Consider the following 27,046-nt stretch of genomic DNA (forward strand, 5'->3'; position numbering starts at 1 on the left):
GACAGTGCTAACCACTACACCACCTTTTCATTTCTATTCAAATCAATTGCTTCTTCACACCTATTTATCCATCCATGTCCACATATCTATCATGGGTGGCACGGTGATGTACTGTTGCCTCACCGCAAGAAAGTTCTGGGTTCGAGCCCAGTGGCCAATGGGAGCCTTTTTGCGTGGAGTTTGCATGTTCTCCCCATGTCCGTGTGGGTTTCCTCCAGGTGCTCTTACAGTTCAAAGACATGCGGTTAGGTTGACTGGCGACTCTAAATTGTCCATAGGTGTGAATATTTGTTTCCTCAGTCCAGAAATGCGAGGGTTGCGGCAGGAAAAGCATCTGGCATAAAACTATGCTCCAATTAATATGACAATGTGGATCAATAGGGTCCACATGGACCCCGACCTGGCAACAGTGCTGGACAAGGGGGGAGATGATGTCCACATATCTTTCCCCCACCTTGATGTGGAGTCAATGCATTTAGGTTGAGCTGCTAGAGTTAAAGGCTTTGCCCAAGGGCCCAACAGTGGCAGCATGGCAGTGCTACTAGGGCTCAAACCTTCAGTCAGTAACCCAGTGTCACCACTACAGAATTACTGGCAATGAACATAATAGCCAGATTTCATTGTATAAACATTACATGCAACAGATTAAAACAAAAAACAAACAAACAAAAAACTCAAACAGTTGAAGAAACTACTCATCTCTGTTCTAACAAAAATAATTCTCACTTCAATTCTAGATGTCAATAATATGATGCATTAAAAATATTAAAATTAAATTCTAGTAATTTGGCATTTCATTCATCTTCAGTAACTGCTTTAGTAATACTGGGTGTAAAGTGGGAGAATTCACCACCAACAGGACACCATAGTCACATTACAGAGTCACACAGACAGTAACCTGAGCTCAAGATGCACATGTGAATTAAATGCAAGCAACTTGTCATCTTTAATAAGCTCTATAAAAATTGTATTCACTCTCTTAGAAACACCATAGCTGCATTTGGCCAAATACTGTATAATCTTATACGTTATTTTGTTATCCACCCCTATGGAGAAAACCAAAAAAAGACATGACTAATCTGCACAGGAAAGGAAGTGGATATAAAATAAGCAGTAAAAAGTTTTATTAAATACAGGGCAATAATAATAATAATAATAATAATAATAATAATAATAATGGAGAGACAGTGGAGAGAGAGAGGAAGCAGGTTGGAAGTCCTGCAATGAAGTGTGAACAGTAGCAGCTGACAGGGAGAGGTGGAAGTGCTCTGTAAAGGCCTTATGTGCCATGAGGCACGAAGCACATAAAAAGAAGATAAAAATAATAATAAAAAAGTCTGGAACAGTTCAAAATTTGTCAGGAAGAGAATTTATGAGTAGACCAGGACATTTTAACCAAAGGCTTGGTTTGAAGGTAATACATGATTAATTGTTCTGTAAACAAAATAATGACTCAAGATTAACATCAGGTGCATGTTCACCAAAAAATAATTGTGCTGATAATTCTGACAAAATTTTGAAAAATAAATTCTCAACTAAATTATTTTTGTTTGAAAAAATATGCACGTTTTTAAATATCACTCATTGTATGTGTATGTGGTGCATTTTTACACATTTTCTTGCAGGGTGATGTTAATTCTACATTGTCTCTTCCCCATGACATGCTGATAATTCTTCTGATGGTTTGGCTGCTATTATGTATTATATTTATATATACACCTAGCAAATTTGGACATACTGTAGACATGTAATTTCTTTATTCCTTATAAATACATAGAAAAATAATTTCCTTATACGTGTACAATATTAATAAAGCTCTTTTCTTCTGTTCTATTCTGAATAGGCCAGAGTCACCCAAAATACAACCCCAAATCAGGAAATGTTGAGCCTGTATGGAAAATGCAAATAAAAAAAAAAAAAAAAAGCAGTGTTTTCTAAATTTACATTGACCTGCATTTCATTCCAGACAGTATGAACCCAAAATATTTCATGTTTTGTCTGGTCAACTTCATTTCATTTGTGAATATACATCCATTCCTGTGTTTCAGGCCTGCAACACATTCCAAAAAAAGTTGGGATGGGGGCAATTTAGGGTGAGTAATGAGGTAAAACAATTAAATAATGATGTGATTTGAAACCAGTGATGTCAACAGGTGGTTATAATCATGATCTGGGACAAAATCAGTATCCAGGAAAAGTCTAGTATTTGAGGAGCAAAGATGGGCTAAGGATCTCCAATTTGTCAACCAATGTGCGAGTATATTACTGAAATGTTTAAAAACAAATGTTCCTCAAAGAAAGATAGGAAGGGATTTGGATATTTCACCGTCTATGGTGCATATCATCATTAAACCATTCAAGGAATCTGGAGGAATTTCGAAGTGTAAAGGGCAAGGGCACAAACCTAAGCTTAACACCCGTGAGCTCCAATCCCTCAGACGGCACTGCAGCAAGAACAGTCATTCATCTACAGCTGATATAACTACATGGGCTCGGGATTACTTCGGCAAACCTTTGTCAAGCATGACAATACAGAGTTACATCCACAAATGCCAGTTAAAACTTTACTGTGCAAAAAGGAAGCCTTATGTTAACTGTGTTCAGAGTTCTCTAGATCCACTTCTCTGGGGTTGGAGGCAACTCAGATGGATTTTTGCACAGTGGAAACATGGCAGACAAATCAGTATTCCAGGTCTTTTTTGGAAGTAATGGATGCCATGTACTCTGAACCAAAGACAAAAAAGACCATCCAGACTGTTACCAGCGGCAAGTCCAAAAGCCAGGTTCTGTCACGGGATGGGGTTGTGTCAGTGCCCTTGGCAAGGGCAATTTAGACTTCTGTGATGGCAACATTAATGCAGAAAAGTACATTGAGATTTTGGAGCAATAGATGCTACCTTCAAGATGACATCTTTTCCAGGGAGATTTCAACAAGACAATGCAAAACCACATTCTGCACACATTACAAAGGCATGGCTGTGGAAGAAGAGGGTGTCCGTTGTCTCTGTCCTCAACAGAGAAATGTGGCAAATTTTGAAACAAAAAGTATGACAATGACGACTCTGTACTGTTGCACACTTTAAGACCTGTTTGCAGGAAGAATGGGACAAAATAACACCTGAAATACTTAATCACATGGCATCTTCAGTCCCTTAATGTCTTTTCAGGGTTATGAGAAGGAATGGGAAAGCCATGGCCTAATTGTTAGAGAAGCAGCTTTGGGGCCCGAAGGTCACTGGTTCAAGTCTCTGGACTTGCCTGGGTGAAGTGCCCTTGAGCAAGGTACCTAACCCCCAACTGCTCCCCAGGATTCTCTGGATATGTTGTATGTCTCCCTGGCTAAAAAGGTCTGGTTAAATGTTTGTAAAGGAGTAAATTCTTTACCATCCCAACTTTTTTTTTTTTTATGCCTCCGCCACCGTAAGGTGCAGGAGGCATTATGTTTTCGGGTTGTCTGTCTGTCTGTCCGTCCGTCCCGAAACCTTGTGAACACGATATCTCAAAGGCTAATGAAAGGAATTTCACCAAACTTTCACCACTTGTGTGCTTTGGAACAAACATGAACTGATTAGATTTTGAGATCAAAAGGTCAATTTATGCTGACAACCCAGTCCTCGCAGATGGCGTCTGCGAAGCCCCCCCCTTCGCAGACGCTCTGCGCGCACCTCCCAAAAATTGTGACCACCGCAGACAGCCTTGCAGACAGTGTCGCAGACAAGAGGGCTCTGATTGGTCCACTCTACATCCGCTGTACACGCACTTCCGCTTCCCTACTTTCCCGGTTTGGTTTGTTTTCACGACCGCCATTTTTAAAAACATGAGCGAAGATGGAGCAGCACGAAGAGCGGTTGATCGAGGAAGTGAGGAAGTACGTACATCTATACGACTCCAGTTCTAGTCATTGTAAGTAACCGGAGGATAAACACTCCACTAACCACACCCACCAACTACTCCTAGCGATTTCGCGCCCCCTTACGTTGTGGCGGTGAATAACATCGCGCACGCCTATTACTCCCCGTTCAACGATAAATTACAACTGTCTGCTAAAAGCTATCTGCGAAAGCCTTGTTGCAAGAGCATGCAGAGGCCTTAAGGTCTGTCCGAAAAGCTTGTGAACACAATATCTCCAAGGCGAATGAAAAGAATTTCACCAAACTTTCACCATTTGTGCATTTGGGGACAAAGATAAACTGATTAGATTTTGAGATCAAAAGGTCTAAGGTCAAGGTCACTGTGAGGTCAAATGTCTGTCCGAAAACCTTGTGAACACTATCTCCAAGGCTGATACAAGTAATTTCACCAGGTCAAGATTACTGTGAGGTCAAATGTCCATCCCCAAATCACAACTTAATAAGGCGTGTAGTCTACCGGGCGGAGGCATCCCCATCGACACCGTTGGCATAGAGTTCTATCTAGTTTTAAATGTGTTGCAAGAATAAAAACAAACAAACAAAAACGCTTTGAAAAAACTAAATTCATGAGGTAAAACGTGGTGGTGTGTATATAATGCAGTACAGGTCAAAGTTTATTTACAAATCATTGTTTTCACTTTTAAGTTCAACATAACATCCCAACTTTTTCTGATTTGGAGTTGTAATATTATGGTCTCGGTAAGCACAAATTAATTTAACATAATTTAACATGATAAAACTAAAGTATAATTAAATGTGGTGTGATTGATATAACCCAGATTTCACCTCTGTAAGCTAATTCAGCCTTTTCAAACCAATCCCACAACAGTAAACATTGGCCCCTCTCAGCAGTGCGGCGCAGTTGTGCTTTTCCCCTGAACAGCATTGTATATAGCAAGACCGTGATCATGCTAGAGCTGACAAGTGACAAATCACCGCTTCACTCTCTCACACATTGTAAAAAGACCATCAGGTTTAAAAGAGGAGAAGTGAGAAGCCACTAGGGTCTACCATTTGTTTAGCTATTTCCATGGATATGTTGAAAATTACACAGACGAGCTGAGTTGCTGGTAATATCTGGATAAAACCACTTCTCTGTGTTTTGATATGTTTAAATTTAATTTTGTTGATGGAACTGTTTCAGTTTTATGAAGGACCGGATGAGAAACATATTTACACTTAACACCACAGAAAATAGTTTACAATTTTTTTGTTAAGCGAGCTGAAAATATTTCAGGAATTAGCATCGTTGCCCCTTCCAGCAAATTCTTCTGAATAGTGTTTTTAACTGTTCATGGACGTTCAGAGACATTGCCTCCTATTGTACCTTTAAATCTTTGCTGTGTTGTACATTGGAAGTTTTTGTTTGAAATACGGTTCACTGTATTGGGTGGAAGGCTTAAATGCATTTCGTCAACCCATTCTTCCAGAGCTTGCTCAGTGGAGTTCATTCCCTCTGACAGGTTTCTCTACAAAATGTAGACATGCGTATGGACAAAATGTATTATTCTGTCAGATCTGGATCAAACAGAGACAAATCACATAAGGTGAGTGTCTACCTTTTTCTGTATGTCTATGTAAATTGAAGTTTGGTCACATGAACTTTGTTGATAACTCACAAAATTTGTGAAAAATGTTATGTTATAGAGCCAGTGTGTAAGTGTAATGGACAGTGCACAAGGATCAGATCATATTAAAGAAACATTCCAATAGTTTTCAACCCCCCCCCCCCCCTTGTTTTTTTTTAATCTAGTGCACCCGTAGTGTGTGTGTTATCACAGAAAAGAATTTCCATACATTTTTGTGTATAGAGGACTCTAGACACACTCATAATGGATGTATAATCACAGTAGTGGCAGGTAATAAACATGTATTGTGGAAAGCATGTTTTGGTCCAAAGTATTTGTAAATTAGAGTGGCATGACAGCACAGCAGGTTGCGTTCCTGCCTCACAGCTCAATGGTCCCTGGTTCCGTTTCACACGATGTGTATGTGCTGAATAGTCTCCAGAACGACTGCAGCCCTGACCAGGATAAAGCAGTTACTGAAGATGTATAAATGATGAATGAAATTATAAGCGGAGGCACAGTGGTGTAGTGGTTAGCACTGTCGCCTCATAGCAAGCCCAGTGGCCAACGGGGGCCTTTCTGTGTAGAGTTTGCATGTTCTCCCCATGTCTGTATGGGTTTCCCCCACAGTCCAAAGATATGCAGGTTAGGCTAATTGGTGGCTCTAAATCGACCATAGGTGTGAATGGTTGTTTGTCTCTATGTGTCAGCCCTGCAATGGTCTGGCCACTTGTCCAGGGTGTACCCCACCTCACGCCCATAGTCAGCTGAGATAGGCTCCAGCTTGCCCGTGACCGTGTACCAGATAAGTGGTTACGGATAATGGATGGAGGAAATTATAAGCATAACAATAAAGCGAGTAGAATGAGAAACGCAGGCGAATGTCTCAGAAAAGCTGTTATGAAGTTTGTATTTTTATGCAACTTTTCAGACCAAGCAATTTTCAGAATTAGACAAATGTAGAGTTTGATTTATAAATGCTGAATTCATTGTGTTCAGTAACTGCTTGATCCTGGTCAGGGCTTTATCCCAGGAATATTAAGGTGTGGGGATTCACCCTGGATGGGACTTTGATTCCACAAGTTCACTTAATATCTGTAGTAATTACATATACACAGCAGATACAGAAGATAAAGATTAGATTGGAAAAATGTTGGAGTATTTCTATATTTCATTCACACTGAGGATTAGACCAGCTCTTTTGTTCTCACAGTGTGAAGCATGGGAGACTGGTCAATTCTGGGACGCTTCCTAGTGGAGGTTCAGAACCACTCCACAGTGATCGGGAAGATCTGGCTAACAGTGTTGTTAATCTTCCGAATCTTGCTGGTGACTCTAGTAGGAGATACAGTGTACGGTGACGAGCAGTCCAAGTTCATCTGCAACACACTCCAGCCGGGCTGCAACAATGTCTGCTACGACACATTTGCGCCAGTCTCACACCTGCGCTTCTGGGTCTTCCAGATTGTCCTGGTCTCTACACCATCCATCTTCTATATCATCTATGCTCTCCACAAAATCACCAAAGATGAGAAGGTTCGGACAGAGCGAGCTCAGGCTCTGCTCCACCGTCCACATGTTAGACAGTCGGGTGGAGGAAGTGACATTTACTTGGGAGGTAAGCTATCAAATGGGCTACAAGCTGAGGAAAGTCCCAGTGAGGAGTCGTCTCTGGAGCAAAGCCTCCTCCAAGATGACTACCGAGAGGTTGACAAGGACCCGACTGAACATTCAGGCCAAATTTTGTTGATCTACATCATTCATGTGTTTCTTCGAGCCATTCTAGAGATAATGTTCCTGGTGGGCCAATACTACATGTTTGGATTTAAGGTGCCATTTCTGTTTCGCTGCAAAGCCTACCCATGCCCGACTCAAACCGACTGCTTTGTGTCACGTGCTACTGAGAAGACTATATTCCTAAACTTCATGTTTGGCACAAGTTTGGGTTGCTTTTTTCTCAACATTGCTGAGCTTCACTATCTCGGCTGGGTCTATATCTTGCGCATGCTATATACAGCATGTTTCCAGTGCTGTGAACCTAAAGGGAAACCATATGTTTCTCACAGTCCGTTGCAGCTTAGACTCCAGCATTCAATGCGAAGTAGGCTGGTCCTACAGTCCTCTTCAACCACTCTGTCCCATAAGACAGCAGCCAGTGCCTTGCTCTCACATGGACCATCCATTTCTTTTGAGACAGACTCAACACTAGAGTACACCTCGAAGACAAACCCAGATGAAAAAAAGCGCACAGGAATAAAATTAACCAACATGGCTAAGTTGAGCAGCAAGAAGTCTTGGTTATGAGGGACCATTACTGCTCATTACTGCTCATTATTGTTAAAGCATCAGCAAAATGCTTGACATATATTATACTCTTTAATTTGCTGACAGTAATTTCTCAGAATAATATAGCAGTTTAAAATGTAAGGGATAAAAACACATTGTAATGTGCTCTTCACATAGGAAATTAATCAAAATCAATGACAACATGGTGTGATCCATTTGCTGAAAATTTTCAAATAATATATTCCCAAATCAGAAAACATTGGGATGGTATGGAAAATGTATCTAAAAAGCGAAAGCAGTGATTTCTAAATTTACTTTGACTTGCATTTCATTGTAGGTAGTATGAACCTGATGTATTTCATGTTTCATCTGGTCAACTTCATTTAATTTGTAAAATATGCATTCCTGCATTTCAGGCCTACAGCACATTCCAAAAAAAAAAAAAAAAAAAAAAGAGTTGGGAAGGAGACAATTTAGAGCTAGTAATGAGGTAAAATAATTAAATAATGATGTGATTCAAAACAGGTAATGTCAACACTAGTAACAATTAGCAATCATGATTTGGTACAAAATCAGTATCCAGGAAAGTTCTAGTTTTTGAGGAGGAAAGATGGACTAATGATCTCCAGTTTGTCAACAAACGCGTGAAAAAATTCAAATGTTTAAAAACAATGTTCCTCAAAGAAAGATAGGAAGGGATTTGGATATTTCACCTCTATGCTGAATAATTAATTATTAAACGATCCAAGGAATCTGGAGGAATTTCGGTGTGTAAAGGGCAAGGGGGCAAGCCTAAGCTGAACACCCATGATCTCTGATCCCTCAGACAGCACATCATCAAGAACCATCATTCATCTATATCTGATATAACCACGTGGGCTCGGGATTACTTTGAAAAACCTTTGTTGACATCATCTGTTTCAAATCACATCATGATTTAATTGTTTTACCTCATTACTAGCCCTCAATTGCCTCCGTCTCAACTTTTTTTGGAATATGCTGTAGGCCTGAAATGCAGGACTGAAAGTGTATTAACAAATGAAATGAAGTTGACCAGACAAAACACGAAATATCTTGGGTTCATACTGTCTGCAATGAACTAGAAGTCAAAGTAACTTTAGAAAATCACTGCTTTCTTTTTTTTTTTTTTAATTTTGCATGTTCCATCCTGTCCGAACTTTTTCTGATTTGGGGTTGTAGATTTTGTGTGTTTATTGCAATATAGAGATATCATGTGATTTAAAAGTTGTTACTTTTTGCATTCTTCACTATAAAATATTTTAAAAGGTCACAATTACCAGTTACTAATATTGAATGAAATTAATATCAAGGCTTCCTTTTTGTGACTAATCATTATACAGAATTATTTGGCATCATGTTTTAGTTTTTCTTTGGTGTATGTATATTCTTCCACACGACAATTTATACTTTGTCGATAGAGGGCGCTATTTCCATTAGTTATAATTTCATCACGGTGTACTAAACAGACATTCTAGCATTAGAATCTCGCCTGAGTGAAGTAAATAATACTTTAACAGCACACTGAAACCTTACATACAAATACCCAATACTGTATACAAATAAACAAGATTAAGAATTTGTTCATCAGAATAAGAGTGAGACTGTCAGAAGGTTTTTTGTTTTGTTTATGTGAACTCAACCACTGGAAAAGGGGGGGGGGGGGGGGAACAAACAAACAAACAAAACAAGTGCAACAGAACTTTGTGCCCCTTATGTTATTATTTGTTTGTCTTTGAAGACTCTTGGGCTCAAATCTGATAGCAAACAATGACTGTCAAATTATTTAATTTTTTTTAATTATTATTAATCACAGACAAAACATGAAAAATCTACTTAAAATATCCAAACATAACCTTATCAATCTTTTGAATATTAGAATATTTTGAAGAAAAAGTAAACTTACTCTAAGGCAATTACATATTTTTTAAATCAAAATTTAAGGCCCCACATGTTAGATATTTTAATTTTTAATCCATTTAGTTGACTGATCAACAGCCCACATGATCAGAGGCACATCATCTTTCTAAAAATTGTGCTATTTTTCCTGTTTGGTTGGCATTCTGATGAATGGTGAAAATGCTAAATTTGTTTGTATTATAAAAACCACTCGTAGATTTTTATTGTTTAACTTGTTAAAGTTCCAGCTTATTCTGTTATTTATAGTATCATAAGTAAAATATTATTCATTGACTACACTGAAACTAATAGAAAATGTATGCAGGCATAAGCGTGAGGAATAGAAATCTGGACCTGCTGTTAAGGACCTGACAGTTTAAGATGTTAATCTAATTAATCTAATATGGGTTTTCTGACTAATATTACCGACTACTATACCCAACTAGTGTTTTAGTTCTCATTTATAAGCAATAAACTATTTCACTCTGTAAAATAACATTTTTGCTAAATAACTGTCCGTCACTGATCCACCATTGTTACTATACTTGTTTAATCTGACACTTAGGACCTTTAAAACAATATGCAACACAGCGAGGATGTTTAGAGCATATTCATTCATAAAGAGACATAAGACATCAATCAGTATAAACTGTGAAATACAATTAGTCCACAAAATATTCTTTTTTAAATATGCAAATACCCTGAACATACTCCATGTTGAGTCTGTTAGCACTAACAGCAGGTGTTGACCTCCTCAGCAGTTGCTTTCTGAGCTCCATGCCACAGAGGAGCACTATTGATTTTTCCCACTTTGACTGTCTCGTTCTGAACATTGTCTTCCACGACTCGCTTCTGGATTTCAGAGGCCATCGTTAAAAATGCCTTCTCCACATTGCTTGCATTCTTTGCACTTGTCTCAAGGAATGGGATTTTAAGTGTCTCAGCAAGTTCCTGAAAAAAGGTTGTACCGCTATTATTAAAGGCTAAATGCAGTATGTATAGATTCTCTAAGATAGAGAATTCTCTGTTTAGAACACACTAAATGTCACAGAACTAGGACACAGGACAGGCAACGTGGCTCTAAACCTTCCATCATGATACAGTAGTGACCTGGCATAGAGAAGGGTGGAAAATAAAGGAAAAGCTTTGCTTGTGTTATGCTGTTGGAGCATTGTGCTGGTATAGTTTGGGTCCCCCTGCAAATCAGTATAAAGTTATTTTGATTAAGGGTGCCAATGATTTCTTTTTTAAATATGCCATATCCCTGCCATTTTCCCCCTCACAAATCATAAACGTATGTAGTGTTACGAGTGGCCACTTGCAGCACAAGAGATTAAAACAAGGTCAAACTAAACAGCAACAGAGCACTCCTGCCCATGGCAACTAGCTGAAGGTGCTTGAAACAAGTTCCTGCTCCTTTTTTATAGTCTGTTTCCTATAAACTAATCAGGCCAACGCCACATCTGCTAATAACTATGTACTTAACCAGCTACTGTGCTTTAGCTACTGTGCTAAAAGTTGAGCTACCATTGCCCCCACACTCACCAACTGCTAATGATCTTTATGGTTATGAGCACAATGCAGTAATAAAATGACTTATGACAGAGACTTCTACAGCTGTCCTGAAAAGATGGAGGAGTTTGTAAACCCAGGTTAAACGTTATGAAATAAATATATATATATATATATATATATATATATATATATATATATATATATATATATATTTTTTTTTTTTAAACGTGTCTTGTTTATAAAACGGTGTCATACACCACTTGTTTCCGGTGTGGAAAAATATATTGTATTGGATGAAATGTAACAAACTTCACTAGTTGATAAAATATTAGAACGACTCCAAAAGGCACTAAGGGGAAACGATAAGAGGAACTCAACATGCTAAAAATATTATGAAAACAAATGCAGATAATTATGTTGCACAAAGGCTGGGTACCTACAATACATATTATATTATTAGAAGTGGAAAACATTTTTGGTTAAAATACAACTTTAATATACAAATTTACAGCAATACTGTATGTAGTATTTTTACTGAATACTACTACTAATACTACAATGGTAGGTGTGTATAACTAACTAAGACATGAGTGTTTTACTAGGAAACACGCCACTCATATTTTTCATATGAGCTACATCTGGGACATCGAGAACCAAAACTGTGATACAATTCTCTATACGTCACTTGTGAGGAAATTGATTCATTGTTTTGATAAATGTGGTTAGTTTGTGAATGTGTTTATATCATAAAAAAATCTCACACATTGGCTTGAAGATATTAAGTTTATCTTCTCATGTTGAAAAACTCGCATTTTTCATACGAAATGTATCGTGGACCTCAGTGACATAGTTCCCAATATTTCACTCCCAGTGTTTTCCCGCTAACTACACGCACATTGTCAAAATGGTGAACCGGTTCAAAATTCAAATTCTTTTGATTAACTTGTGTATTTGTTTGTGGATGTGTCCATAAAGAACATTACATAGTGGTACCAAAAAATACCAAACTGTTATTTTTTGTAGAACATATGGACATACAATATATGGCCAGAGTTTTGTAGACACCTGACCATCACTTCCATACGTGGTTCTTCCTCAAACTGTTGCCACAAAATTGGAAGCACACAACTGTATAGGATACTCAGCAGGTAATAACCATAATGTGCTGTAGAATTACTATTTTCCTTTCACTGGAACTAAGAGGTCCAAACCTGATCCAGCCTGACAATGCCTCTGTGTACCCAGCAAGGTCCCTAAAGACTTGGTTTGCCAACGTTGGAGTGGAAGAACTCAAGTGTCCTGCACAGCACCGACCTCAACCCCACTAAACACCTTTGGGATGAACCGGAATGCTAACTACACCCAGGGCCTCCTTACCCGAAATCAGTGCCTGATCTCACATTCAGCTCTTATGGCTTATTGAGCAAATCCCGACAGCCATACTCAAAAATCTAGTTGAAAACCTTTCCAGAAGGGTGCAAGTTATTATAACAGCAAAGGGGCATAAATCTGGAAAGGGATGTTCAATAAGCACATATGGGTATGATGGTCAGGTGGTCACAGACTTTTGGCTTGAAATCTTTTGGCCTGTACACCTGAGAAAGTCTACAAAAAATAAATAAATAAAATCCTTTTTTGGTTACTTTCTTTCATTTTGCCCCATAATCTTTGGTCTTAGTAAAACACAAACAAACAAACCCCCTTGAATGCATTAAAAAAATAACTTCTAAATACTTAATCTGAATTATAAACACAGGTTTAGGCAGATACCTTTGCTGTAGTGAAGTCCACCACTTTTTTTGAAGTTAAATCACTTTTGTTCCCCACAAGCAACTTTGAGACATTTTCACATGCATAGCGATCAATCTCCTCCAGCCACTGCTTTATGTTGTTGAAGGACTCCTGCAATTACAAACAACAATAAAATCTCTGAAAATCCCACACAATAAAAATCATTATCATTATGGTTATTACCTGGTCAGTAACATCATATACAATGATAATCCCATGGGCACCTCTGTAATAGCTGGAAGTAATAGTGCGAAATCTCTCCTGACCAGCTGTATCCCACTAGAATAAAAATCAATCAATATAAGTATATAATCAATAAAAGGATTTAGACCGATTACTGGTCATGTAAATTCCAAGATTTATTCACAAACAAAAACTATGGCATGTGAAAAGATTACTTACAATTACTGGTACTAAATGTGGAATAAAAAAAAAAGACAGCTTGACTAAAATGAAATCTATTATGAATGATGCAGAGCTTATTTTACTTGTGCGGACAGTCTTCAGTGAGAAACCTAGCAAACGCCATGTTAATGCCATCTTATACAGACCCAGTGAAGAATATAAAAAAAAAGGGGAAAAAAGTGATGAACAGAAGAATTAAGATGCTGTAGCACAGTGAATTCTTTACTCACAATTTGCAGCTTCACTATCTTGCTGTCCATTTCAATAGTCCTGATTTTGAAGTCAACCCCTATCGTGCTGATGTAGCTTTCAGTATAGGTGTCATCCTGTTGGCATTAGCATGCACCAACATTGAGAAATAATTTAAAACAATTCTATCAAATGCAATCAATTAATTTAAAACATAGCAGAATGAGAAATTTATTTGATGGTGCAATTTATCAGCATGAGACCTGATATCCAGTCCAGCATAATATGTTTCAACGTCTATTGACTTTTTGACTCACAGCAAAACGTAACAGCAGACATGACTTCCCCACACCAGAGTCTCCAATCAGCAGCAGCTTGAATAGGTAGTCACTAAGAGAAAGCACAACACAAATGCAAACAAGCCTTTGGCAGCTTGTAATTTTCCCCCTCATCTTAGCAGACACAAAACTCTAACAACCGAGGAACATAACACCACACAGTAACGTTTCCTAATTTCAGACACCTACAACTGCACCATGGAGATCCATTTTGCTCATGCATTATTTAATACATGCTTATTCAAAAACATTTCTGCCCTACGTCATGTACTTTTACATTAAAAATAAAAGACTAACAAGGAATTACACACCCACAATGAAGCAGATCCAGAGTCCTCATTTCCTTTTAGCAACATGATGAAAAATCCTTAACTTAAATATAAAGCACAACACAACAAGGCACAAGAAGTCAGACCAAATAACAAGCTGCAAATACTTACTATTCAGGATTCATGTTCATACCAAATAATGGCACTGTTCCAAAAGGGAGAAGCAGTTTGTTGTTTTTCTCAATGCAGTGTTGTGCCTCTGTCTTTCAAAGAGCGACCAGGAACACCACTGGTTATGGAGATCCTAGAAAAAGCTCCATTATTTATTAAAGCCACTCATCAAATTACAAAGTGGTCACTACCTACGTCTTGAAGCATCATAGCAGCGGGTTTGAAAAGTACCAGTAGTCTGCAACACACATCCACTTACTCAAGACAAAATGCTTATTCTGATTTATTCCAATCTTTACAGTAGTTTATACAGAAAACATTTAACAGTGTTCATACTATTGGAAAAGACCCAACAAGGAATCAGTGGAAGCTGTATCAAAGGTTTCCTTATTGAGCACTTTCAGAATTAAAATGTTATATGGCACCTGTAATTACAAAGAGGAAACTTTAAAATAAAAAAGTAATCACTTAGTTAAAGCACAAAGGTAAAGGTTATAAAACCTGAAACGTACTAAAAAAAAAAAAAAAAAATGCTCCACACAATGTCTAATAATTCAGATCAGACCCGAATTTTAACATTTGGGTGAGAAACAAAACACTGAAAACCTGATCAGTCACATGTGGAGAAGAAAGGGGGGGAAACTAAATTAAGACACTATGATTTATATGGTGTCTAAAATACCACAAATTAACTATTTCAGATAAATAGACTTGTTTTAAATTCACTCATAATTTACCCATTACAGAAATTTTAAATTAATTTACTTACATTGCATCATTAAATAAAGCTTTGTGAATTTAGAGTGTGTGTCAGTCATCACTGGTCCAAACAGTTAATGATTTTAACAGATCTTAATCTGATCTGAGAAACAGTTTGCTGTGCTAATGCTACTTTCCAGCTGTTCCATGCCAGCTTCTTCAGTACTTTTTGGAAATGTGGGAGAGCTTATTTGAAAAGGCTCCTGCACACAGTAAGCAGTATTAGTGCATGTATGAGTCCTGTGATCGCTATGAACACTGGGAGGGAGGTAGCTGAACACTGAAGTGGACTATTATTATATACTCCTGAGGCATATAACTGTACTGTTCGTTAGTTCAACAGTCCCTCCCTGTTCTCCAGAGAACATCCTAGAACTTAAAGCTGAAGTGTGTAGACTAGTGATGGGCACTAATTGAGTACTCACTGTGCACCTAACTGAACTCGCTGCATTCATTTGTGAAATACCACTTAAAATTTTTGAATGTTTGGCTTTCTCACCAGTGCAGTAGGCCAAGAAACAGGCTATGATTTTCAATATGAACTCCGGGAGGCAGACAAGTGACAGTGCATTTGTTGACCTGCTGCATGTGATTAAAACCAAGAACGGCAATGCTTTAATCTTTCTGAAAATAGGGAATGTTAAGTCCAAACCCTGTCAGAAGTAAAAGAAAAAAAAAATACAGCAAAACTACAAGAGCATATCACTCGGCGAGTCAATATTCATACTTAACTACCACATCAGTACAAGCAGAGTGCGTTTCCTCCACTGCTAGAAAATTTTACTATCATAGTAGAGCACTCACATAAATGCATTGAAAATACAATCATATTTGGATGCTAATGATTTATAAGGGGACTATTTTAAAGTACGACAAACTGAGCATTTTAGATGAAGGCTTAGTGTAGTTTTTAAATATTTTAAATATTAAAAGTTTTTTTTAAAAATTTTAATTTGCAAGTTATTATTTAATAAAGCTTTGTTGATTATCAAGTGCCTCAAATTAAAACAGATTTTCCAGTTTTTCCCTATAGTGTACCAACCACACACCTGCCAGATTCATGTTGATCATCTCTGGAAATTGGGGAGGGGGGGGGAGAAAAAAAACAAAACAAAAAACACCACCATAACAATGGACTGTTTTAAATTCCTATCAAAACAAAAGTACTTTAATCGGGTTTTACTGAATGTTGGCCTTGAAGATGCTTTTTGCACTTAGACAAGGTGAAGATGGCCAATTTTATGTAAATCTGAGCCATGTCAGAAATGCAATATTTGTTTAATATCAGCAACAAGAAAACATTGTTAAAATAAATTAAAAAAAATTTCTGTAATATTGGGTTATTCATCACTGAACAGCATAGAAACTGCAAGGATTTTTTTTTTTTTAAATATAAAGCATAGAACAGTGCTATTGTAAATGTGCCAGACTTACACTCATCTCATTTATACAGTTGAGGGTTAAGGGCCTTGCTCAAGGGCCCAGCAGTGGCAGTTGAACAGTACAAAATTCTAACCCGATTTACGTCCAAGTACATTTAAATTTAGGGCGTATTCACACCTACGTTGTTTGGTCCGGACCAAATGACCAAACGAACCAAATTTCCCTTGGTCCAGACCTTTTGGGTTGGTCTGAATACAAACCACCGAACTCTGGTCCGGACCAAACAAGCAGACCGAGACCGAGCTGCAAGGTCGGACTCGGTCCAGACCAAAGGAACCCTGGTGCGGACCTTTTGGAGGTGTGAAAGCAGACCGGACCTAATCTGACAGTTTTGCTTTTTTGTACGTCGGGAGCTTCCGTCGTTTGTCGAGCATTATGGGAAACAGAGTCTTGACACTCCACCGCAAAGTGCAAACACTGTTTCGGTTGTCAAGGGAACCTTACAACAGTCGTTCAGTCATTCAGACCAGTGGTAGGCTAGACTACAGAGTACAAAAAATGAGTAGGGGGCAAACGTGGGCCGAGGAAGAAATGCGTACCCTTGTGGATATATGGGCAGATGTCCACATATCTGAGCTTTTGGAGAGAACACACAAACATGCCGACGTGTTTGCTGTATTCAGTGAGAAAATGAAGGAGAAGGGGTTCACGCGCTCCCCAGAACAATGTCGGCTAAAAGTGAAGAAACTCCGTCAGACCTACATTAAAATCAGGGACATTCTTTCAAAAAGTGGCGGTACTAGTGACTTGCATGAAGAGCCAGAACTGTCACAACATGATGTGCGCTCATCAGCTATCCTCCGTGACTACTTTTGAACTTAACACTTTGTGCGCGTGTCGTCTCTGACCAATAGCTGAACGACCTCAGGGCGCGTGGCTTTGTTGACAGATTTTGGTCCGCTTACTAAAATGTACAGTGTGAAAGCGAATCGCACCAAAATGAAAAAATATAAAAAAACATTTGGTTCGGACCAAAGCAAGTGAACTATCCTGGTCTGAATACACCCTTCGTCAGTTAGCTGAGGTTTTTACCACTGAACTTAATGTTTGTTACAAAAATGTGCTATGAAACAAAGCAAAATGTCTTCACAGAGAATACGAGACCATTTATGTTCAAGATCAAGTAATTGATTAAACTTTTGATAGGTTTGAGTACTTAACAACAAATTTACTCGAAATGCCCATCACTAGTGCAGACTACATTTAGGTGAGATGCAGGTGCTATGGATGGCCATTGGATTTGTCCTGCAGTAGTGCCAGTGTACTGGAGGAAAAGTCACGCAGCACGTGTAGTGTATCTCTCTGCAGACGCAGTGTGTCCCGTGCAAACTCCTGCTGTGTCTGCACCAGCCGCTGCACCGACTCAGCCACCGACTCCAGTGAACGTGACAGTGTCCCTATCAGCAGGGTGGTGGTCTGCTGCTCCTGCAGGCTGAGGGAGGCGCTCTTGGCGAGGTGCTCCTGTAAACTGCCTGCACCTTGTGATGCTAGACGACAAACAGCTGCACGGGAAGAGATTCCTGCACGAGCTGTACTATTGCTTGATGCCTTAAGCTGGGTTTCGATTTTGATCTGGTCTCTGTCAGCAGTGGGTGGGTCAGGGAGAATTTTGTTTTGATCACACTGGTATTCAGTTTCACTGACTTGTAGGCCCTGATCTGATGAGGGAAGAAACACAACAATATGTACATTATACAACAAAACATGATAATATTTAGCTCATGCAAAAAACCAAAAAAAAAACAAAAAACCACCCTTTAAAAAAAAAAATTACATTATTTTACACACATACAATTAATTAACAAACTAATTAATTAACAACAATAAAAACAGTGGTTCTGAAGAAAGTACAAAAAAGTTCAGGTTACCTTCTGTGCCTGATGGTTCATACTCGAGGTCAGTAAGAGGCACTGCTGAATCATCTAGACCGGTCAAGACAAGACACACCTTATCAGAGAATGCACTTCAACTGTAATCCTCAAACCACCAAGGTTAACAGTGGGGATATTCTTTTGAGCCATAAGGGTGAAGTACTTGAGTTTCCACCCTCAGCCAAACCTAGCACATAATTTAGATTTTTTTTTTTGCCATTAGCACAGACAGAGGTACTACAGTATTATTTTGCCCAACGTGTGTTTTAATTTGAGATGAAGGCTAAATAAGATTTATTTGCTCTCTATTAGTCCCTCTATTTTCACAGGCTCAAAAGTAATTGGCCAGTTATGACCCTTTTCCATGACAAATTAGAGATAAAAAGTCTGAAGCTGATTTCAAGTGTTGAAATTGAATCTGATAGCTGCTCATCGGAACACTCAATATGTGGTCCAAAGAGGTGTTGATGTGAGTGAAGGAAGCCATCATTAGGCTGGAAGAAACAAAACAGACCAAACAAAGAGATAGCAGAATCAGCAACACCAAAAGGCCCATAAGACCACAGAAGACTACTAAAGTGGATGATCACAGAATTCTTTCCTTGGAGATTTAAAAAAAAAAAAAAAGGAAAGAAAAGAAAAAAAACCTCTCAAAAGCATACTACTACATTGGTCATGATGGCTGTCAATGGAACTGGGTCACTGGCATTTATAGAAAGAGAAGTAGCAGGATGAATTCTAGAGTCAAGTTATATTTTCTGATCAGATTCAGACAAAAGAGCTTCTTGCTCTTTCGAAAACAACCCAAGAGCTTCATAAAGCAAAGAAATAAAATGTTTTTAAACTGCTGAGTCAATCAAACCAATTGAGCATGCTTTTCATTCACTGAAGAAAAAGGTGTCTCCCATAACCCGGTACGGAAAGTATGAACCGGAACATTACAATAATGTTACGTTTTCTAAATATTCAGGGGTTTCATACTTAACATCTTGTACTCACACGTATCACTATCATGTATTCTTTGATTATCCAGTATTATTATATCACGTCACATTGTATTAACATTATATTCACGATATTTTCAATCGAAACTGATCTAAAAGCCCAGAATTCCAATTACGAATATACCTTGGCATGACGTCACAAAGTCAAACTAAGATGGGGGGAGTCGGGGGGCAACGTCCCCCGAAAAAATTTTAATAACACAACACGTAAAACCCTGCATTCTAGTGCATTTTAGTACTTTTCACTAAAACAAGTAATAACTTTTAAGCCTTTTTCTTTCATGTACATTAATGATCAACATGTCAAAAATATCAAATTTAATTCCCCTAGTTAATGAGTAATTTTCAGGAGTGCATTGTTCTAAATTCAGAATTTTCACTATTGGATGTCAAAACTTATATAAAGTGATACTGTCACATCTTATGTGCAATACTGCATATATGTTTAGAAAATAACAATTCAACTGATATTAAAGAGTTCACACTTTCATGAAATTAAATTGATTCAATAGAAAAACAGTCTTATTAATCAGGTATATATTTATCGTAACAGTAAACTCATTCTGAACAGAAAAATCAGCCACGTTATCTTGTAAAATTGAGCTTATTCAACACAAACTATTATCAAAAGAATATTTTCTTATTATCATGCCACTTTAAAGATTTCAAACTATTAATAATGCATTAAAACAACTGGTTTGAACTGTGTGTGGGGTGTGGAAAAAAATATATTCTCTCACACTTAAAATGTTAATATTTAGAGTTATAAAAATTCATAAATGACTCATTAAAAGATAGCGAACCAATTATATCCCAATAAATGGCATACTAATAAATTATAATATTTATATTGAGTGTGTGATTAATTTTTTATTTTTACTAAGATTAACACTTCAATACGGTTTACAATATCATGCACGTTCACTGATAACTACTTTTATTTGCAGTCATTATCAGTCACGTCAAGTCAATAAGAATTCGTTCACAATTTTCTAAATCTCAACATGGATCTCAAATACAACAAATTAAGAATAAGAAAACATTTCTTACCAAATGCAAAATGCATATCCTGGCCTGTCCACTTTCCTCACATAGTCTGATAAAAAGTCACCGTTTGCATCTTTCTCCTCCAGCCACGACCATTTGAACTTGTTCTTTACCTTTCCTTCTATGCTACGGATATCCGGCGACCTATCAACTTGTTTGTACATTATTATTGCTGAATCGGTAAACACATTTCAATAGAGAAGGCTCTTCAATTGTCTCACTCAATAGAAAGGTACACAAAAGAAAATCTCGTTCACATGACATGAGGTATGTATATAAGCATATAAGGTCTCGTACACACCAGCAAGTATTGCGAGACTACAAAAATGGTGGCGCCCTGCCACTGAACATAAACAAGCCGCGTGATCGCAAAACCGAATTTCTATGAAACGGAACGCAAAAAATCCGAAAAATAAATTTCTCCATTCGGAAAACCGGAGATTTTCAAGAGTTGTCAAATATCCGGATTTCCGGGTAAGTCCAGAAGACTTTTATCTATTAATTCATGTCGAAAGGCTTTACTGTAGTTGTAAGTTACCAGAAGATTCAGATTTGTATTTTATGTGCAATGAACGTAAAATGTGGTTTCACACCGAGTGTGAAAACACATGGGTCATAAAACAGAAGCACAGATCAAAAAAGATAAGAACTTTGTTAGTTTTTTCTTTTTATCAGACATCTAATTTTTTAGGTTTGTTTACCTGACATGTTTCGACGTACTACTGTCGTCTTCCTCAGAGTGTCACCGGATGTTATTGGTGACGCATCTTTTATCAGCTGATGTTTCCGAAGGTGTGGCCTTCCTGTCTGGATTGACAGGTCAGTCACGCCTTCTACTGTCAGTTCGTCCCCTGCAAGATGGCACTCCAGGTATGGGAGAGCATGTATGCTCCCTCATCTCGGTTGATGGTCCTCGGACTTCGCTTACGGATCTCTATGGCCTCCCTGATCCAGCGCTGATGTTTATTATCTTCTGTGCAGATGACTCTGGCATTCCCTCCGTCCATAATATGATTTTCCCTTTTGCAATGATCTGTTATAGCTGACTTATAATTTTCCTGTTGTGCCTTTTCTTTTATTGTTCGGGTTTGTCTTGTAGTTGTCTCCTTTTCGCACTCTTTCTTATGTTCATTTTTTCTTGTGTTGAAACTCCTTCCTGTCTCCCCAATGTAAGTTTTATTGCATAATTGGCACGGACAATACGGACATCCGCACAGAAGATAATAAACATCAGCGCTGGATCAGGGAGGCCATAGAGATCCGTAAGCAAAGTCCGAGGACCATCAACCGAGATGAGGGAGCATACATGCTCTCCCATACCTGGAGTGCCATCTTGCAGGGGACGAACTGACAGTAGAAGGCGTGACCGACCTGTCAATCCAGACAGGAAGGCCACGCCTTCGGAAACATCAGCTGATAAAAGATGCGTCACCAATAACATCCGGTGACACACTGAGGAAGACGACAGTCGTACGTCGAAACATGTCAGGTAAACAAACCTAAAAAATTAGATGTCTGATAAAAAAGAAAAAACTAACAATATTCAATATAAGACATAATGAACGTAATCAAAAGATAAGAACTTGAAATGTATACAATATCAGCTGAAGAAACGAAAAGGTAAAGATGGGGAAGAGGCAAGAAATTGTAAAATAGATGAATAAATAGTTAAGTTATATGTTTTGACAATAAAACAACAATATATTTAGTTTTTCTTCTAACTTTATCTATCAAGAGGGGACGGAACAGGTTCATCTATAAAGGCGGGATGACTAATGTAAGTACCGATTAATAAAATGGTGGACATGACAGATGTCTCTGTGAAACCAGAACAAAAAAAGCTAAGATTATATATTATGTAAATGTCACAAAAATGGTATTGCGGGACAGAACACTTGTTATACATGGGACGGAACAGCATATAAAAACCCAGAAGGCAAATATAAGAAAATACGTGACGGTACTGTCCCGTCCCGGGTTATGGGAGATGCGGAAGAAAAAACTGAAGGCACAAAGACCCATAAACAAGCAGCAATTGAAGGCAGTTGCAGTAAAGGCCTGGCAAAGATTCTCAAGGGAGAAAGCTCAGAATTTGGTGTTGTCCATGGGTTCCAGGCTTCAGGGGGTCACAGACTGCAAAGGATTTGCATTCAAGTATTAAAAATGCTTATATTTATAATTCTATTAGCTCATCCAATGACTTGAGCCTGTGAAAATGGAGGGACTATATAAAAACGGCTGTAATTCCTGAACGGTTCATGCAATATTTTTTGTTAAACCCCTTGAACTAAACCTGAAAGTCTACACTTCAATGAGATCTTGACTGCTTCATTTCAAATCCACTGTGGTGGCGAGGCACCACCGAGGCAAAAGTATGTAAATTGCGGCACTGTCCAAATACTTATGGACATGACTGTAAGGATTTTGTCATGATGAGTGGACATGTAACAGGCATCACAGAAAATAGTTGACCATTTGCAAATATTACAAATTAGGTTCTGTATATCACACCTTTGAGCCACATAACATTAACTGTAGTGTATTTTGCACAGTTTCAGATTTGACCAAAAACTCCAGTCTCAAATTTGAAATGAGTGTCGTTTGTGTGCGAACTATAGACCACATGTTTCTGTCCCCAGTGCTACTGGAACCAAAAACAAACCTTTTACTCAGGTTGAAAGCTCAGTTTCTGGGCAGATTTACCTTTTGTTGTTTGATATCGCAATTAGATGAATGTACAATGTATTGGAAGCTACAAATTCACAAGTTCAAATATAATTAACATTTTATGCCATTATTGATACTAAATAAGTTTGAGAGTACTCTGTACCCACTCCTAGTTAATAGTTACATTAAAGGAAGTACTCACAATTGTAAGACATATCCAGTTGCAAATCTGTATCTCCTTTGCTGCTCATCCCAGAGTGGTGTGGCATACCCCGTGGCTTGATGGGCAGCCTGCCATTTGGTGTACCAAAGATGTGTAGTGGCATCCCAGAAGCACCTTGGCTATCCTCATCTTCATCTGCAATGCTGCCTGATGGTCGCAACTTCTCCCCAGGTCCAGGCTGGAGGATCTGGTGCACCATTCTCTCGATAGGAGAAAGGTCATCAGTTATATGGGCAGCAGAAAAACCAGAAGCTTTCATGGCTACCACCTTGCGCTTGGTGTCACACTTGAGATCAGACCACTTCTTTACAATCTCAATGACCTCTCTGTGACACTCGCTGATCTCATTGATTCGAGCTGTGAGAGCAGCCCATGTTCGCTTCTTAACATCACTGGAGACACCCTGGTTGAATTTACCTGTTTGGATCACACACACACGTATATACATATGATAGTGTGTTTATATCATGCATGCACACAGTTCTATGTGTACACCTAGTACGTCAAAAAATGCTGAAGAAAGGCAAAGAGAGACATGTAAATTCCAAAGATGCTTAACTGGGTTTGAAAAGTAATAATCATACTGACCAACCAGTATGTGGCGATTTCTCTTCACCTCAGTCAGCAGAAGCTGAACTTCAGAAAACGTGAAACGTGACTTCCTTTTCTTGAAGTGTGCTGATACAACTGCTGATCCAGTAGATGAAAAAGGATCTCCAGACATCCTTGTTGTCTCCTCTCAGTCTCTGGACATCAAGTCACATCAATTAACCAAACAGCCAGGGATCTATAAGGAGAAACACTTTATTTAGATCATGTGTATAGCAGAGGTATCTCTTCTGAATATATACATTACTGGACAGCATACAGACACACCAAACCTTATTTTCTCAAGATGCAGAATACAATACTATGATTCTGATGACAAAACTGATATTGGTTCTGATACAACAGGACGTTGTGCGCTGTGCTCATGTGCATTGGACTGGAAAATGTCAATTCTAATCAGATTTGAATCCAATGATTCAACCAACATCAGTCTCGATGTCCAATAATGGATCGGGACATTCAGACCATTCTATTTTATGTACAATACAAAAGCATTTTTTAATCGGGTAATGAATCTGAGTGAACTCAGTCTGAATGTAAACAGTCCCCATAGAGGATTACAGGTCAGCCAAACACTACAGAATATTCTTCAAATACGAGATGTCATGTAGTTTTAATAAGACTTGCTCATATCAAAATGAGTACAGCTATAATTTTAGGGCTGCATCTAGAAGCTGACAGTAACCTGGACTGATAGATATGATGAAAACTGTAATCAGGACGACTCTTAATGCATTAGTAGCAAAATAAAGGGGAAAAATCGGTTCATAAACGCCTTGGAGGAAAGATGTGCCTATTATCTGGTTATGAGCGAGAGAGAGAGAGAGAGGGGAGCCCAATCCTCAGAAAGACAGATGAGGCTCTGGAAGGCATTATCCAATGTGATGAGACTTTTACGGGATCGTTTTGCTTTAAATGATCTGCGTTTCCCCTGTAATCAGCAAGACTCACTGTGTCTCACTCTCACACACCGCCTCCCTGGTGCTTCCTGATTCTTTGTTGTGAATTAGTGTGTGTGTGTGTGTGTGTGTTAGCTAGCGGTGCTGCAGAAAAACATCGAGACCCAGACAAACGCCATCGTCCTCAGTCATCTCTGTATTCACTCTCGATAATATTTCAGACCTCCGCACGAAGCGAGCGGGTAATGATGATGATAATAATAGTCAGAATAAAATATAATGGCGTGCTAACGGTGTTAAAAAAGCCGGCTACTACTATATCGAATGCTAGCTATGCTAGCTACACTTTCAGCAGGACCTGAAATTGCTTTATCCGTAGATTAGCTAGCTAGGCTGGCTAGCTAGCTAGCTAGCAAGCAAGCAAGCAAACTGCTAGCTCGAACGTGTGCTCTTTTTTAACGAATATTCACGAATACTCATTTATTTTTGCGTCGAGATTTTTTTAAAAGCACAATAAACTTTCTAATTACCCACACAAACGCTTTACGGTTGCCGCAATAATCAGAAAATCGACGAAACCGCCCTCGAGTGCATAATCCGAAACTTCGTAGAGAGGCGCTCTCCCCTGTGTCGCTCGCGCGCGCACACGCTGTTACGTTAGCTACGTCATTTTTTTTTTCGTTCAGTCAGGGCGCACGTTCACCCCGTGGATGAGACAAACAGCGCCCTCTAGCGGCGTTGCGTACAAAAAACTGCGCTGTGTAATGTGGTGTTTTTCCCCCTCACACACTAACAGAAGAATTATTACTATTATTATTATTATTACTACAGTGTTTATTATAATCAGGTCGTTAATTCAGATAACAAACCGTAACATGCACTCAAATACCTAAGAATTTTAAGTGGCTGCGCTTGACACTTTGTTTCTGACTAGCCAATCAAATTTAAGATTGGCACACAGTGACGTTATAATTATGAACTGCTTCTAATAGCATGTTAAGAAGTTCAATTCGTTTACACCTGACCTCAAAACAGTGCCTTTACTAATCTAACACTTGAGCAATCTTGCCTGTTATATTTAAATAAATGAATGAGTAAATAAATGAGTAGTAGACTGAATATATGGGTTATAGATCTCAAATATAGATACAGTACAATATGTTTTATTATTATTATATGCAATCATTGATGTACATAATGTTTATCGACCCTTTCAATAATTTCCAGTTTCTCTGGGATAATGAAGTTTCATAGAGTGTAAATATACTTCTGTTCGGCCCTAAGCGGGAGTCTGTGCGATAACTTGATAGTTTAATAGACAGTATTTAAATGAGTGGATACACAGTACAGGCATTACAAACAGCAACGGGGTTGAAGGGATCATTGCTCTTCGGAGCCTCCATTTTGAATCGTGTCTCATTTCAGGTCACGGTGCAGTTCTGCCTTTTCTCCAACAGATGGCAGTAATGAGTACAAAGTGCCACAGTAGTCAATGAATGGAAAAGGCAATAAGTTCACAAGTAAAATCAATATTTATTCCATTCAAATATAACGTTTCTTTGAAAAAAAAAATTAAAACAAACAACTTTTTTTTTTTACACACCATTTTTTCTTGATATAGTCATTTCCCCTAAAGCCATTTTGATGAAGTGCAACAGAATAGTACTTCATTCATTTGTTTCAGTCACATCAATAACATATCATCTCTAGCCGCTTTATCCTGTTCTACAGGGTCGCAGGCAAGCTGGAGCCTATCCCAGCTGACTACGGGCGAAAGGTAGGGTACACCCTGGACAAGTTGCCAGGTCATCACAGGGCTGACACGTAGACACAGACAACCATTCACACCTACGGTCAATTTAGAGTCGCCAGTTAACCTAACCTGTATGTCTTTGGACTGTGGGGGAAACCGGAGCACCTGGAGGAAACCATCAATAATGTTTTTCATTGTTACAAAATCAGAAGGGATGTCATCGATCAGTGCGACATCCATTTACAATCAGTGAGCAGAAACAGGAAAGTTAAGGTTTCAACAGCTACTCATAAAAAGGTATGAGCTGAGTTTCGCAGAAGCACTGCAGCACATTGAATGAGCTCATCATGAAATGGCAATGAACACTTTCTCTTCCAAAAAATCATAGCTTTACAATTTTATTTTTATTTT

The 27,046-nt window shown here is 38.4% G+C and overlaps 3 protein-coding genes across 8 annotated transcripts; 1 reads left to right on the top strand and 2 right to left on the bottom strand.

Moving 5' to 3' along the window:
• Window positions 1–6,700: 6,700 nt before the first annotated feature.
• Window positions 6,701–7,783, top strand: LOC132864669 (gap junction delta-2 protein). Its single transcript, XM_060898083.1, has one exon. The coding sequence runs from the start codon at window positions 6,701–6,703 to the stop codon at window positions 7,781–7,783; it is 1,083 nt and encodes a 360-aa protein (XP_060754066.1).
• A 1,610-nt stretch (window positions 7,784–9,393) lies between these two features.
• Window positions 9,394–14,548, bottom strand: zgc:171927 (uncharacterized protein LOC100124616 homolog). 3 transcript variants are annotated; one of them, XM_060944065.1, is made up of 7 exons: window positions 14,383–14,548; window positions 14,232–14,292; window positions 13,900–13,972; window positions 13,624–13,719; window positions 13,172–13,267; window positions 12,968–13,099; window positions 9,394–10,633 (listed from the first exon to the last, which is right to left on the bottom strand). In XM_060944065.1, the coding sequence occupies exons 2-7, from the start codon at window positions 14,258–14,260 to the stop codon at window positions 10,415–10,417; spliced, it is 645 nt and encodes a 214-aa protein (XP_060800048.1). In that variant the 5' UTR covers window positions 14,261–14,292; window positions 14,383–14,548; the 3' UTR covers window positions 9,394–10,414. The 3 variants fall into 3 exon arrangements, with proteins under 3 accessions (XP_060800048.1, XP_060800049.1, XP_060800047.1); XM_060944066.1 differs by having other exon boundaries at window positions 14,232–14,263; window positions 14,361–14,548; XM_060944064.1 differs by having other exon boundaries at window positions 13,900–14,548.
• A 79-nt stretch (window positions 14,549–14,627) lies between these two features.
• On the bottom strand, window positions 14,628–25,531 carry zgc:113149 (uncharacterized protein LOC541363 homolog). 4 transcript variants are annotated; one of them, XM_060944060.1, is made up of 5 exons: window positions 25,417–25,531; window positions 23,963–24,161; window positions 23,354–23,791; window positions 18,431–18,484; window positions 14,628–18,220 (listed from the first exon to the last, which is right to left on the bottom strand). In XM_060944060.1, exons 2-5 carry the CDS (start codon window positions 24,096–24,098, stop codon window positions 17,784–17,786), a joined length of 1,065 nt encoding a protein of 354 aa, XP_060800043.1. In that variant the 5' UTR covers window positions 24,099–24,161; window positions 25,417–25,531; the 3' UTR covers window positions 14,628–17,783. The 4 variants fall into 4 exon arrangements, with proteins under 4 accessions (XP_060800043.1, XP_060800045.1, XP_060800046.1 ...); XM_060944062.1 differs by having other exon boundaries at window positions 25,413–25,531; XM_060944063.1 differs by having other exon boundaries at window positions 24,935–25,531.
• Between the last annotated feature and the right edge of the window lie 1,515 nt (window positions 25,532–27,046).

This window comes from Neoarius graeffei, chromosome 17, assembly GCF_027579695.1.
Source record: "Neoarius graeffei isolate fNeoGra1 chromosome 17, fNeoGra1.pri, whole genome shotgun sequence".
In the NCBI taxonomy this organism is placed as follows: domain Eukaryota; kingdom Metazoa; phylum Chordata; class Actinopteri; order Siluriformes; family Ariidae; genus Neoarius; species Neoarius graeffei.

Bases quoted from the DNA above. Each gene is read 5' to 3' on its own strand.
- LOC132864669 (XM_060898083.1), top strand. From the start codon at position 6,701: ATGGGAGACTGGTCAATTCTGGGACGCTTCCTAGTGGAGGTTCAGAAC.
- zgc:171927 (XM_060944064.1), bottom strand. From the start codon at position 14,034: ATGAGGGGGAAAATTACAAGCTGCCAAAGGCTTGTTTGCATTTGTGTT. The intron at 13,100-13,171 runs GTAATAACCATA...TTGTAATTGCAG, and splicing joins TATATGATGTTACTGACCAG to GAGTCCTTCAACAACATAAA. The intron at 10,634-12,967 runs GTATCTGCCTAA...ACCTTTTTTCAG, and splicing joins TGGACTTCACTACAGCAAAG to GAACTTGCTGAGACACTTAA.
- zgc:113149 (XM_060944060.1), bottom strand. From the start codon at position 24,098: ATGTCTGGAGATCCTTTTTCATCTACTGGATCAGCAGTTGTATCAGCA. The intron at 23,792-23,962 runs GTCAGTATGATT...TGATCCAAACAG, and splicing joins AAATCGCCACATACTGGTTG to GTAAATTCAACCAGGGTGTC. The intron at 18,485-23,353 runs GTGAGTACTTCC...TGACCGGTCTAG, and splicing joins ACTGGATATGTCTTACAATT to ATGATTCAGCAGTGCCTCTT.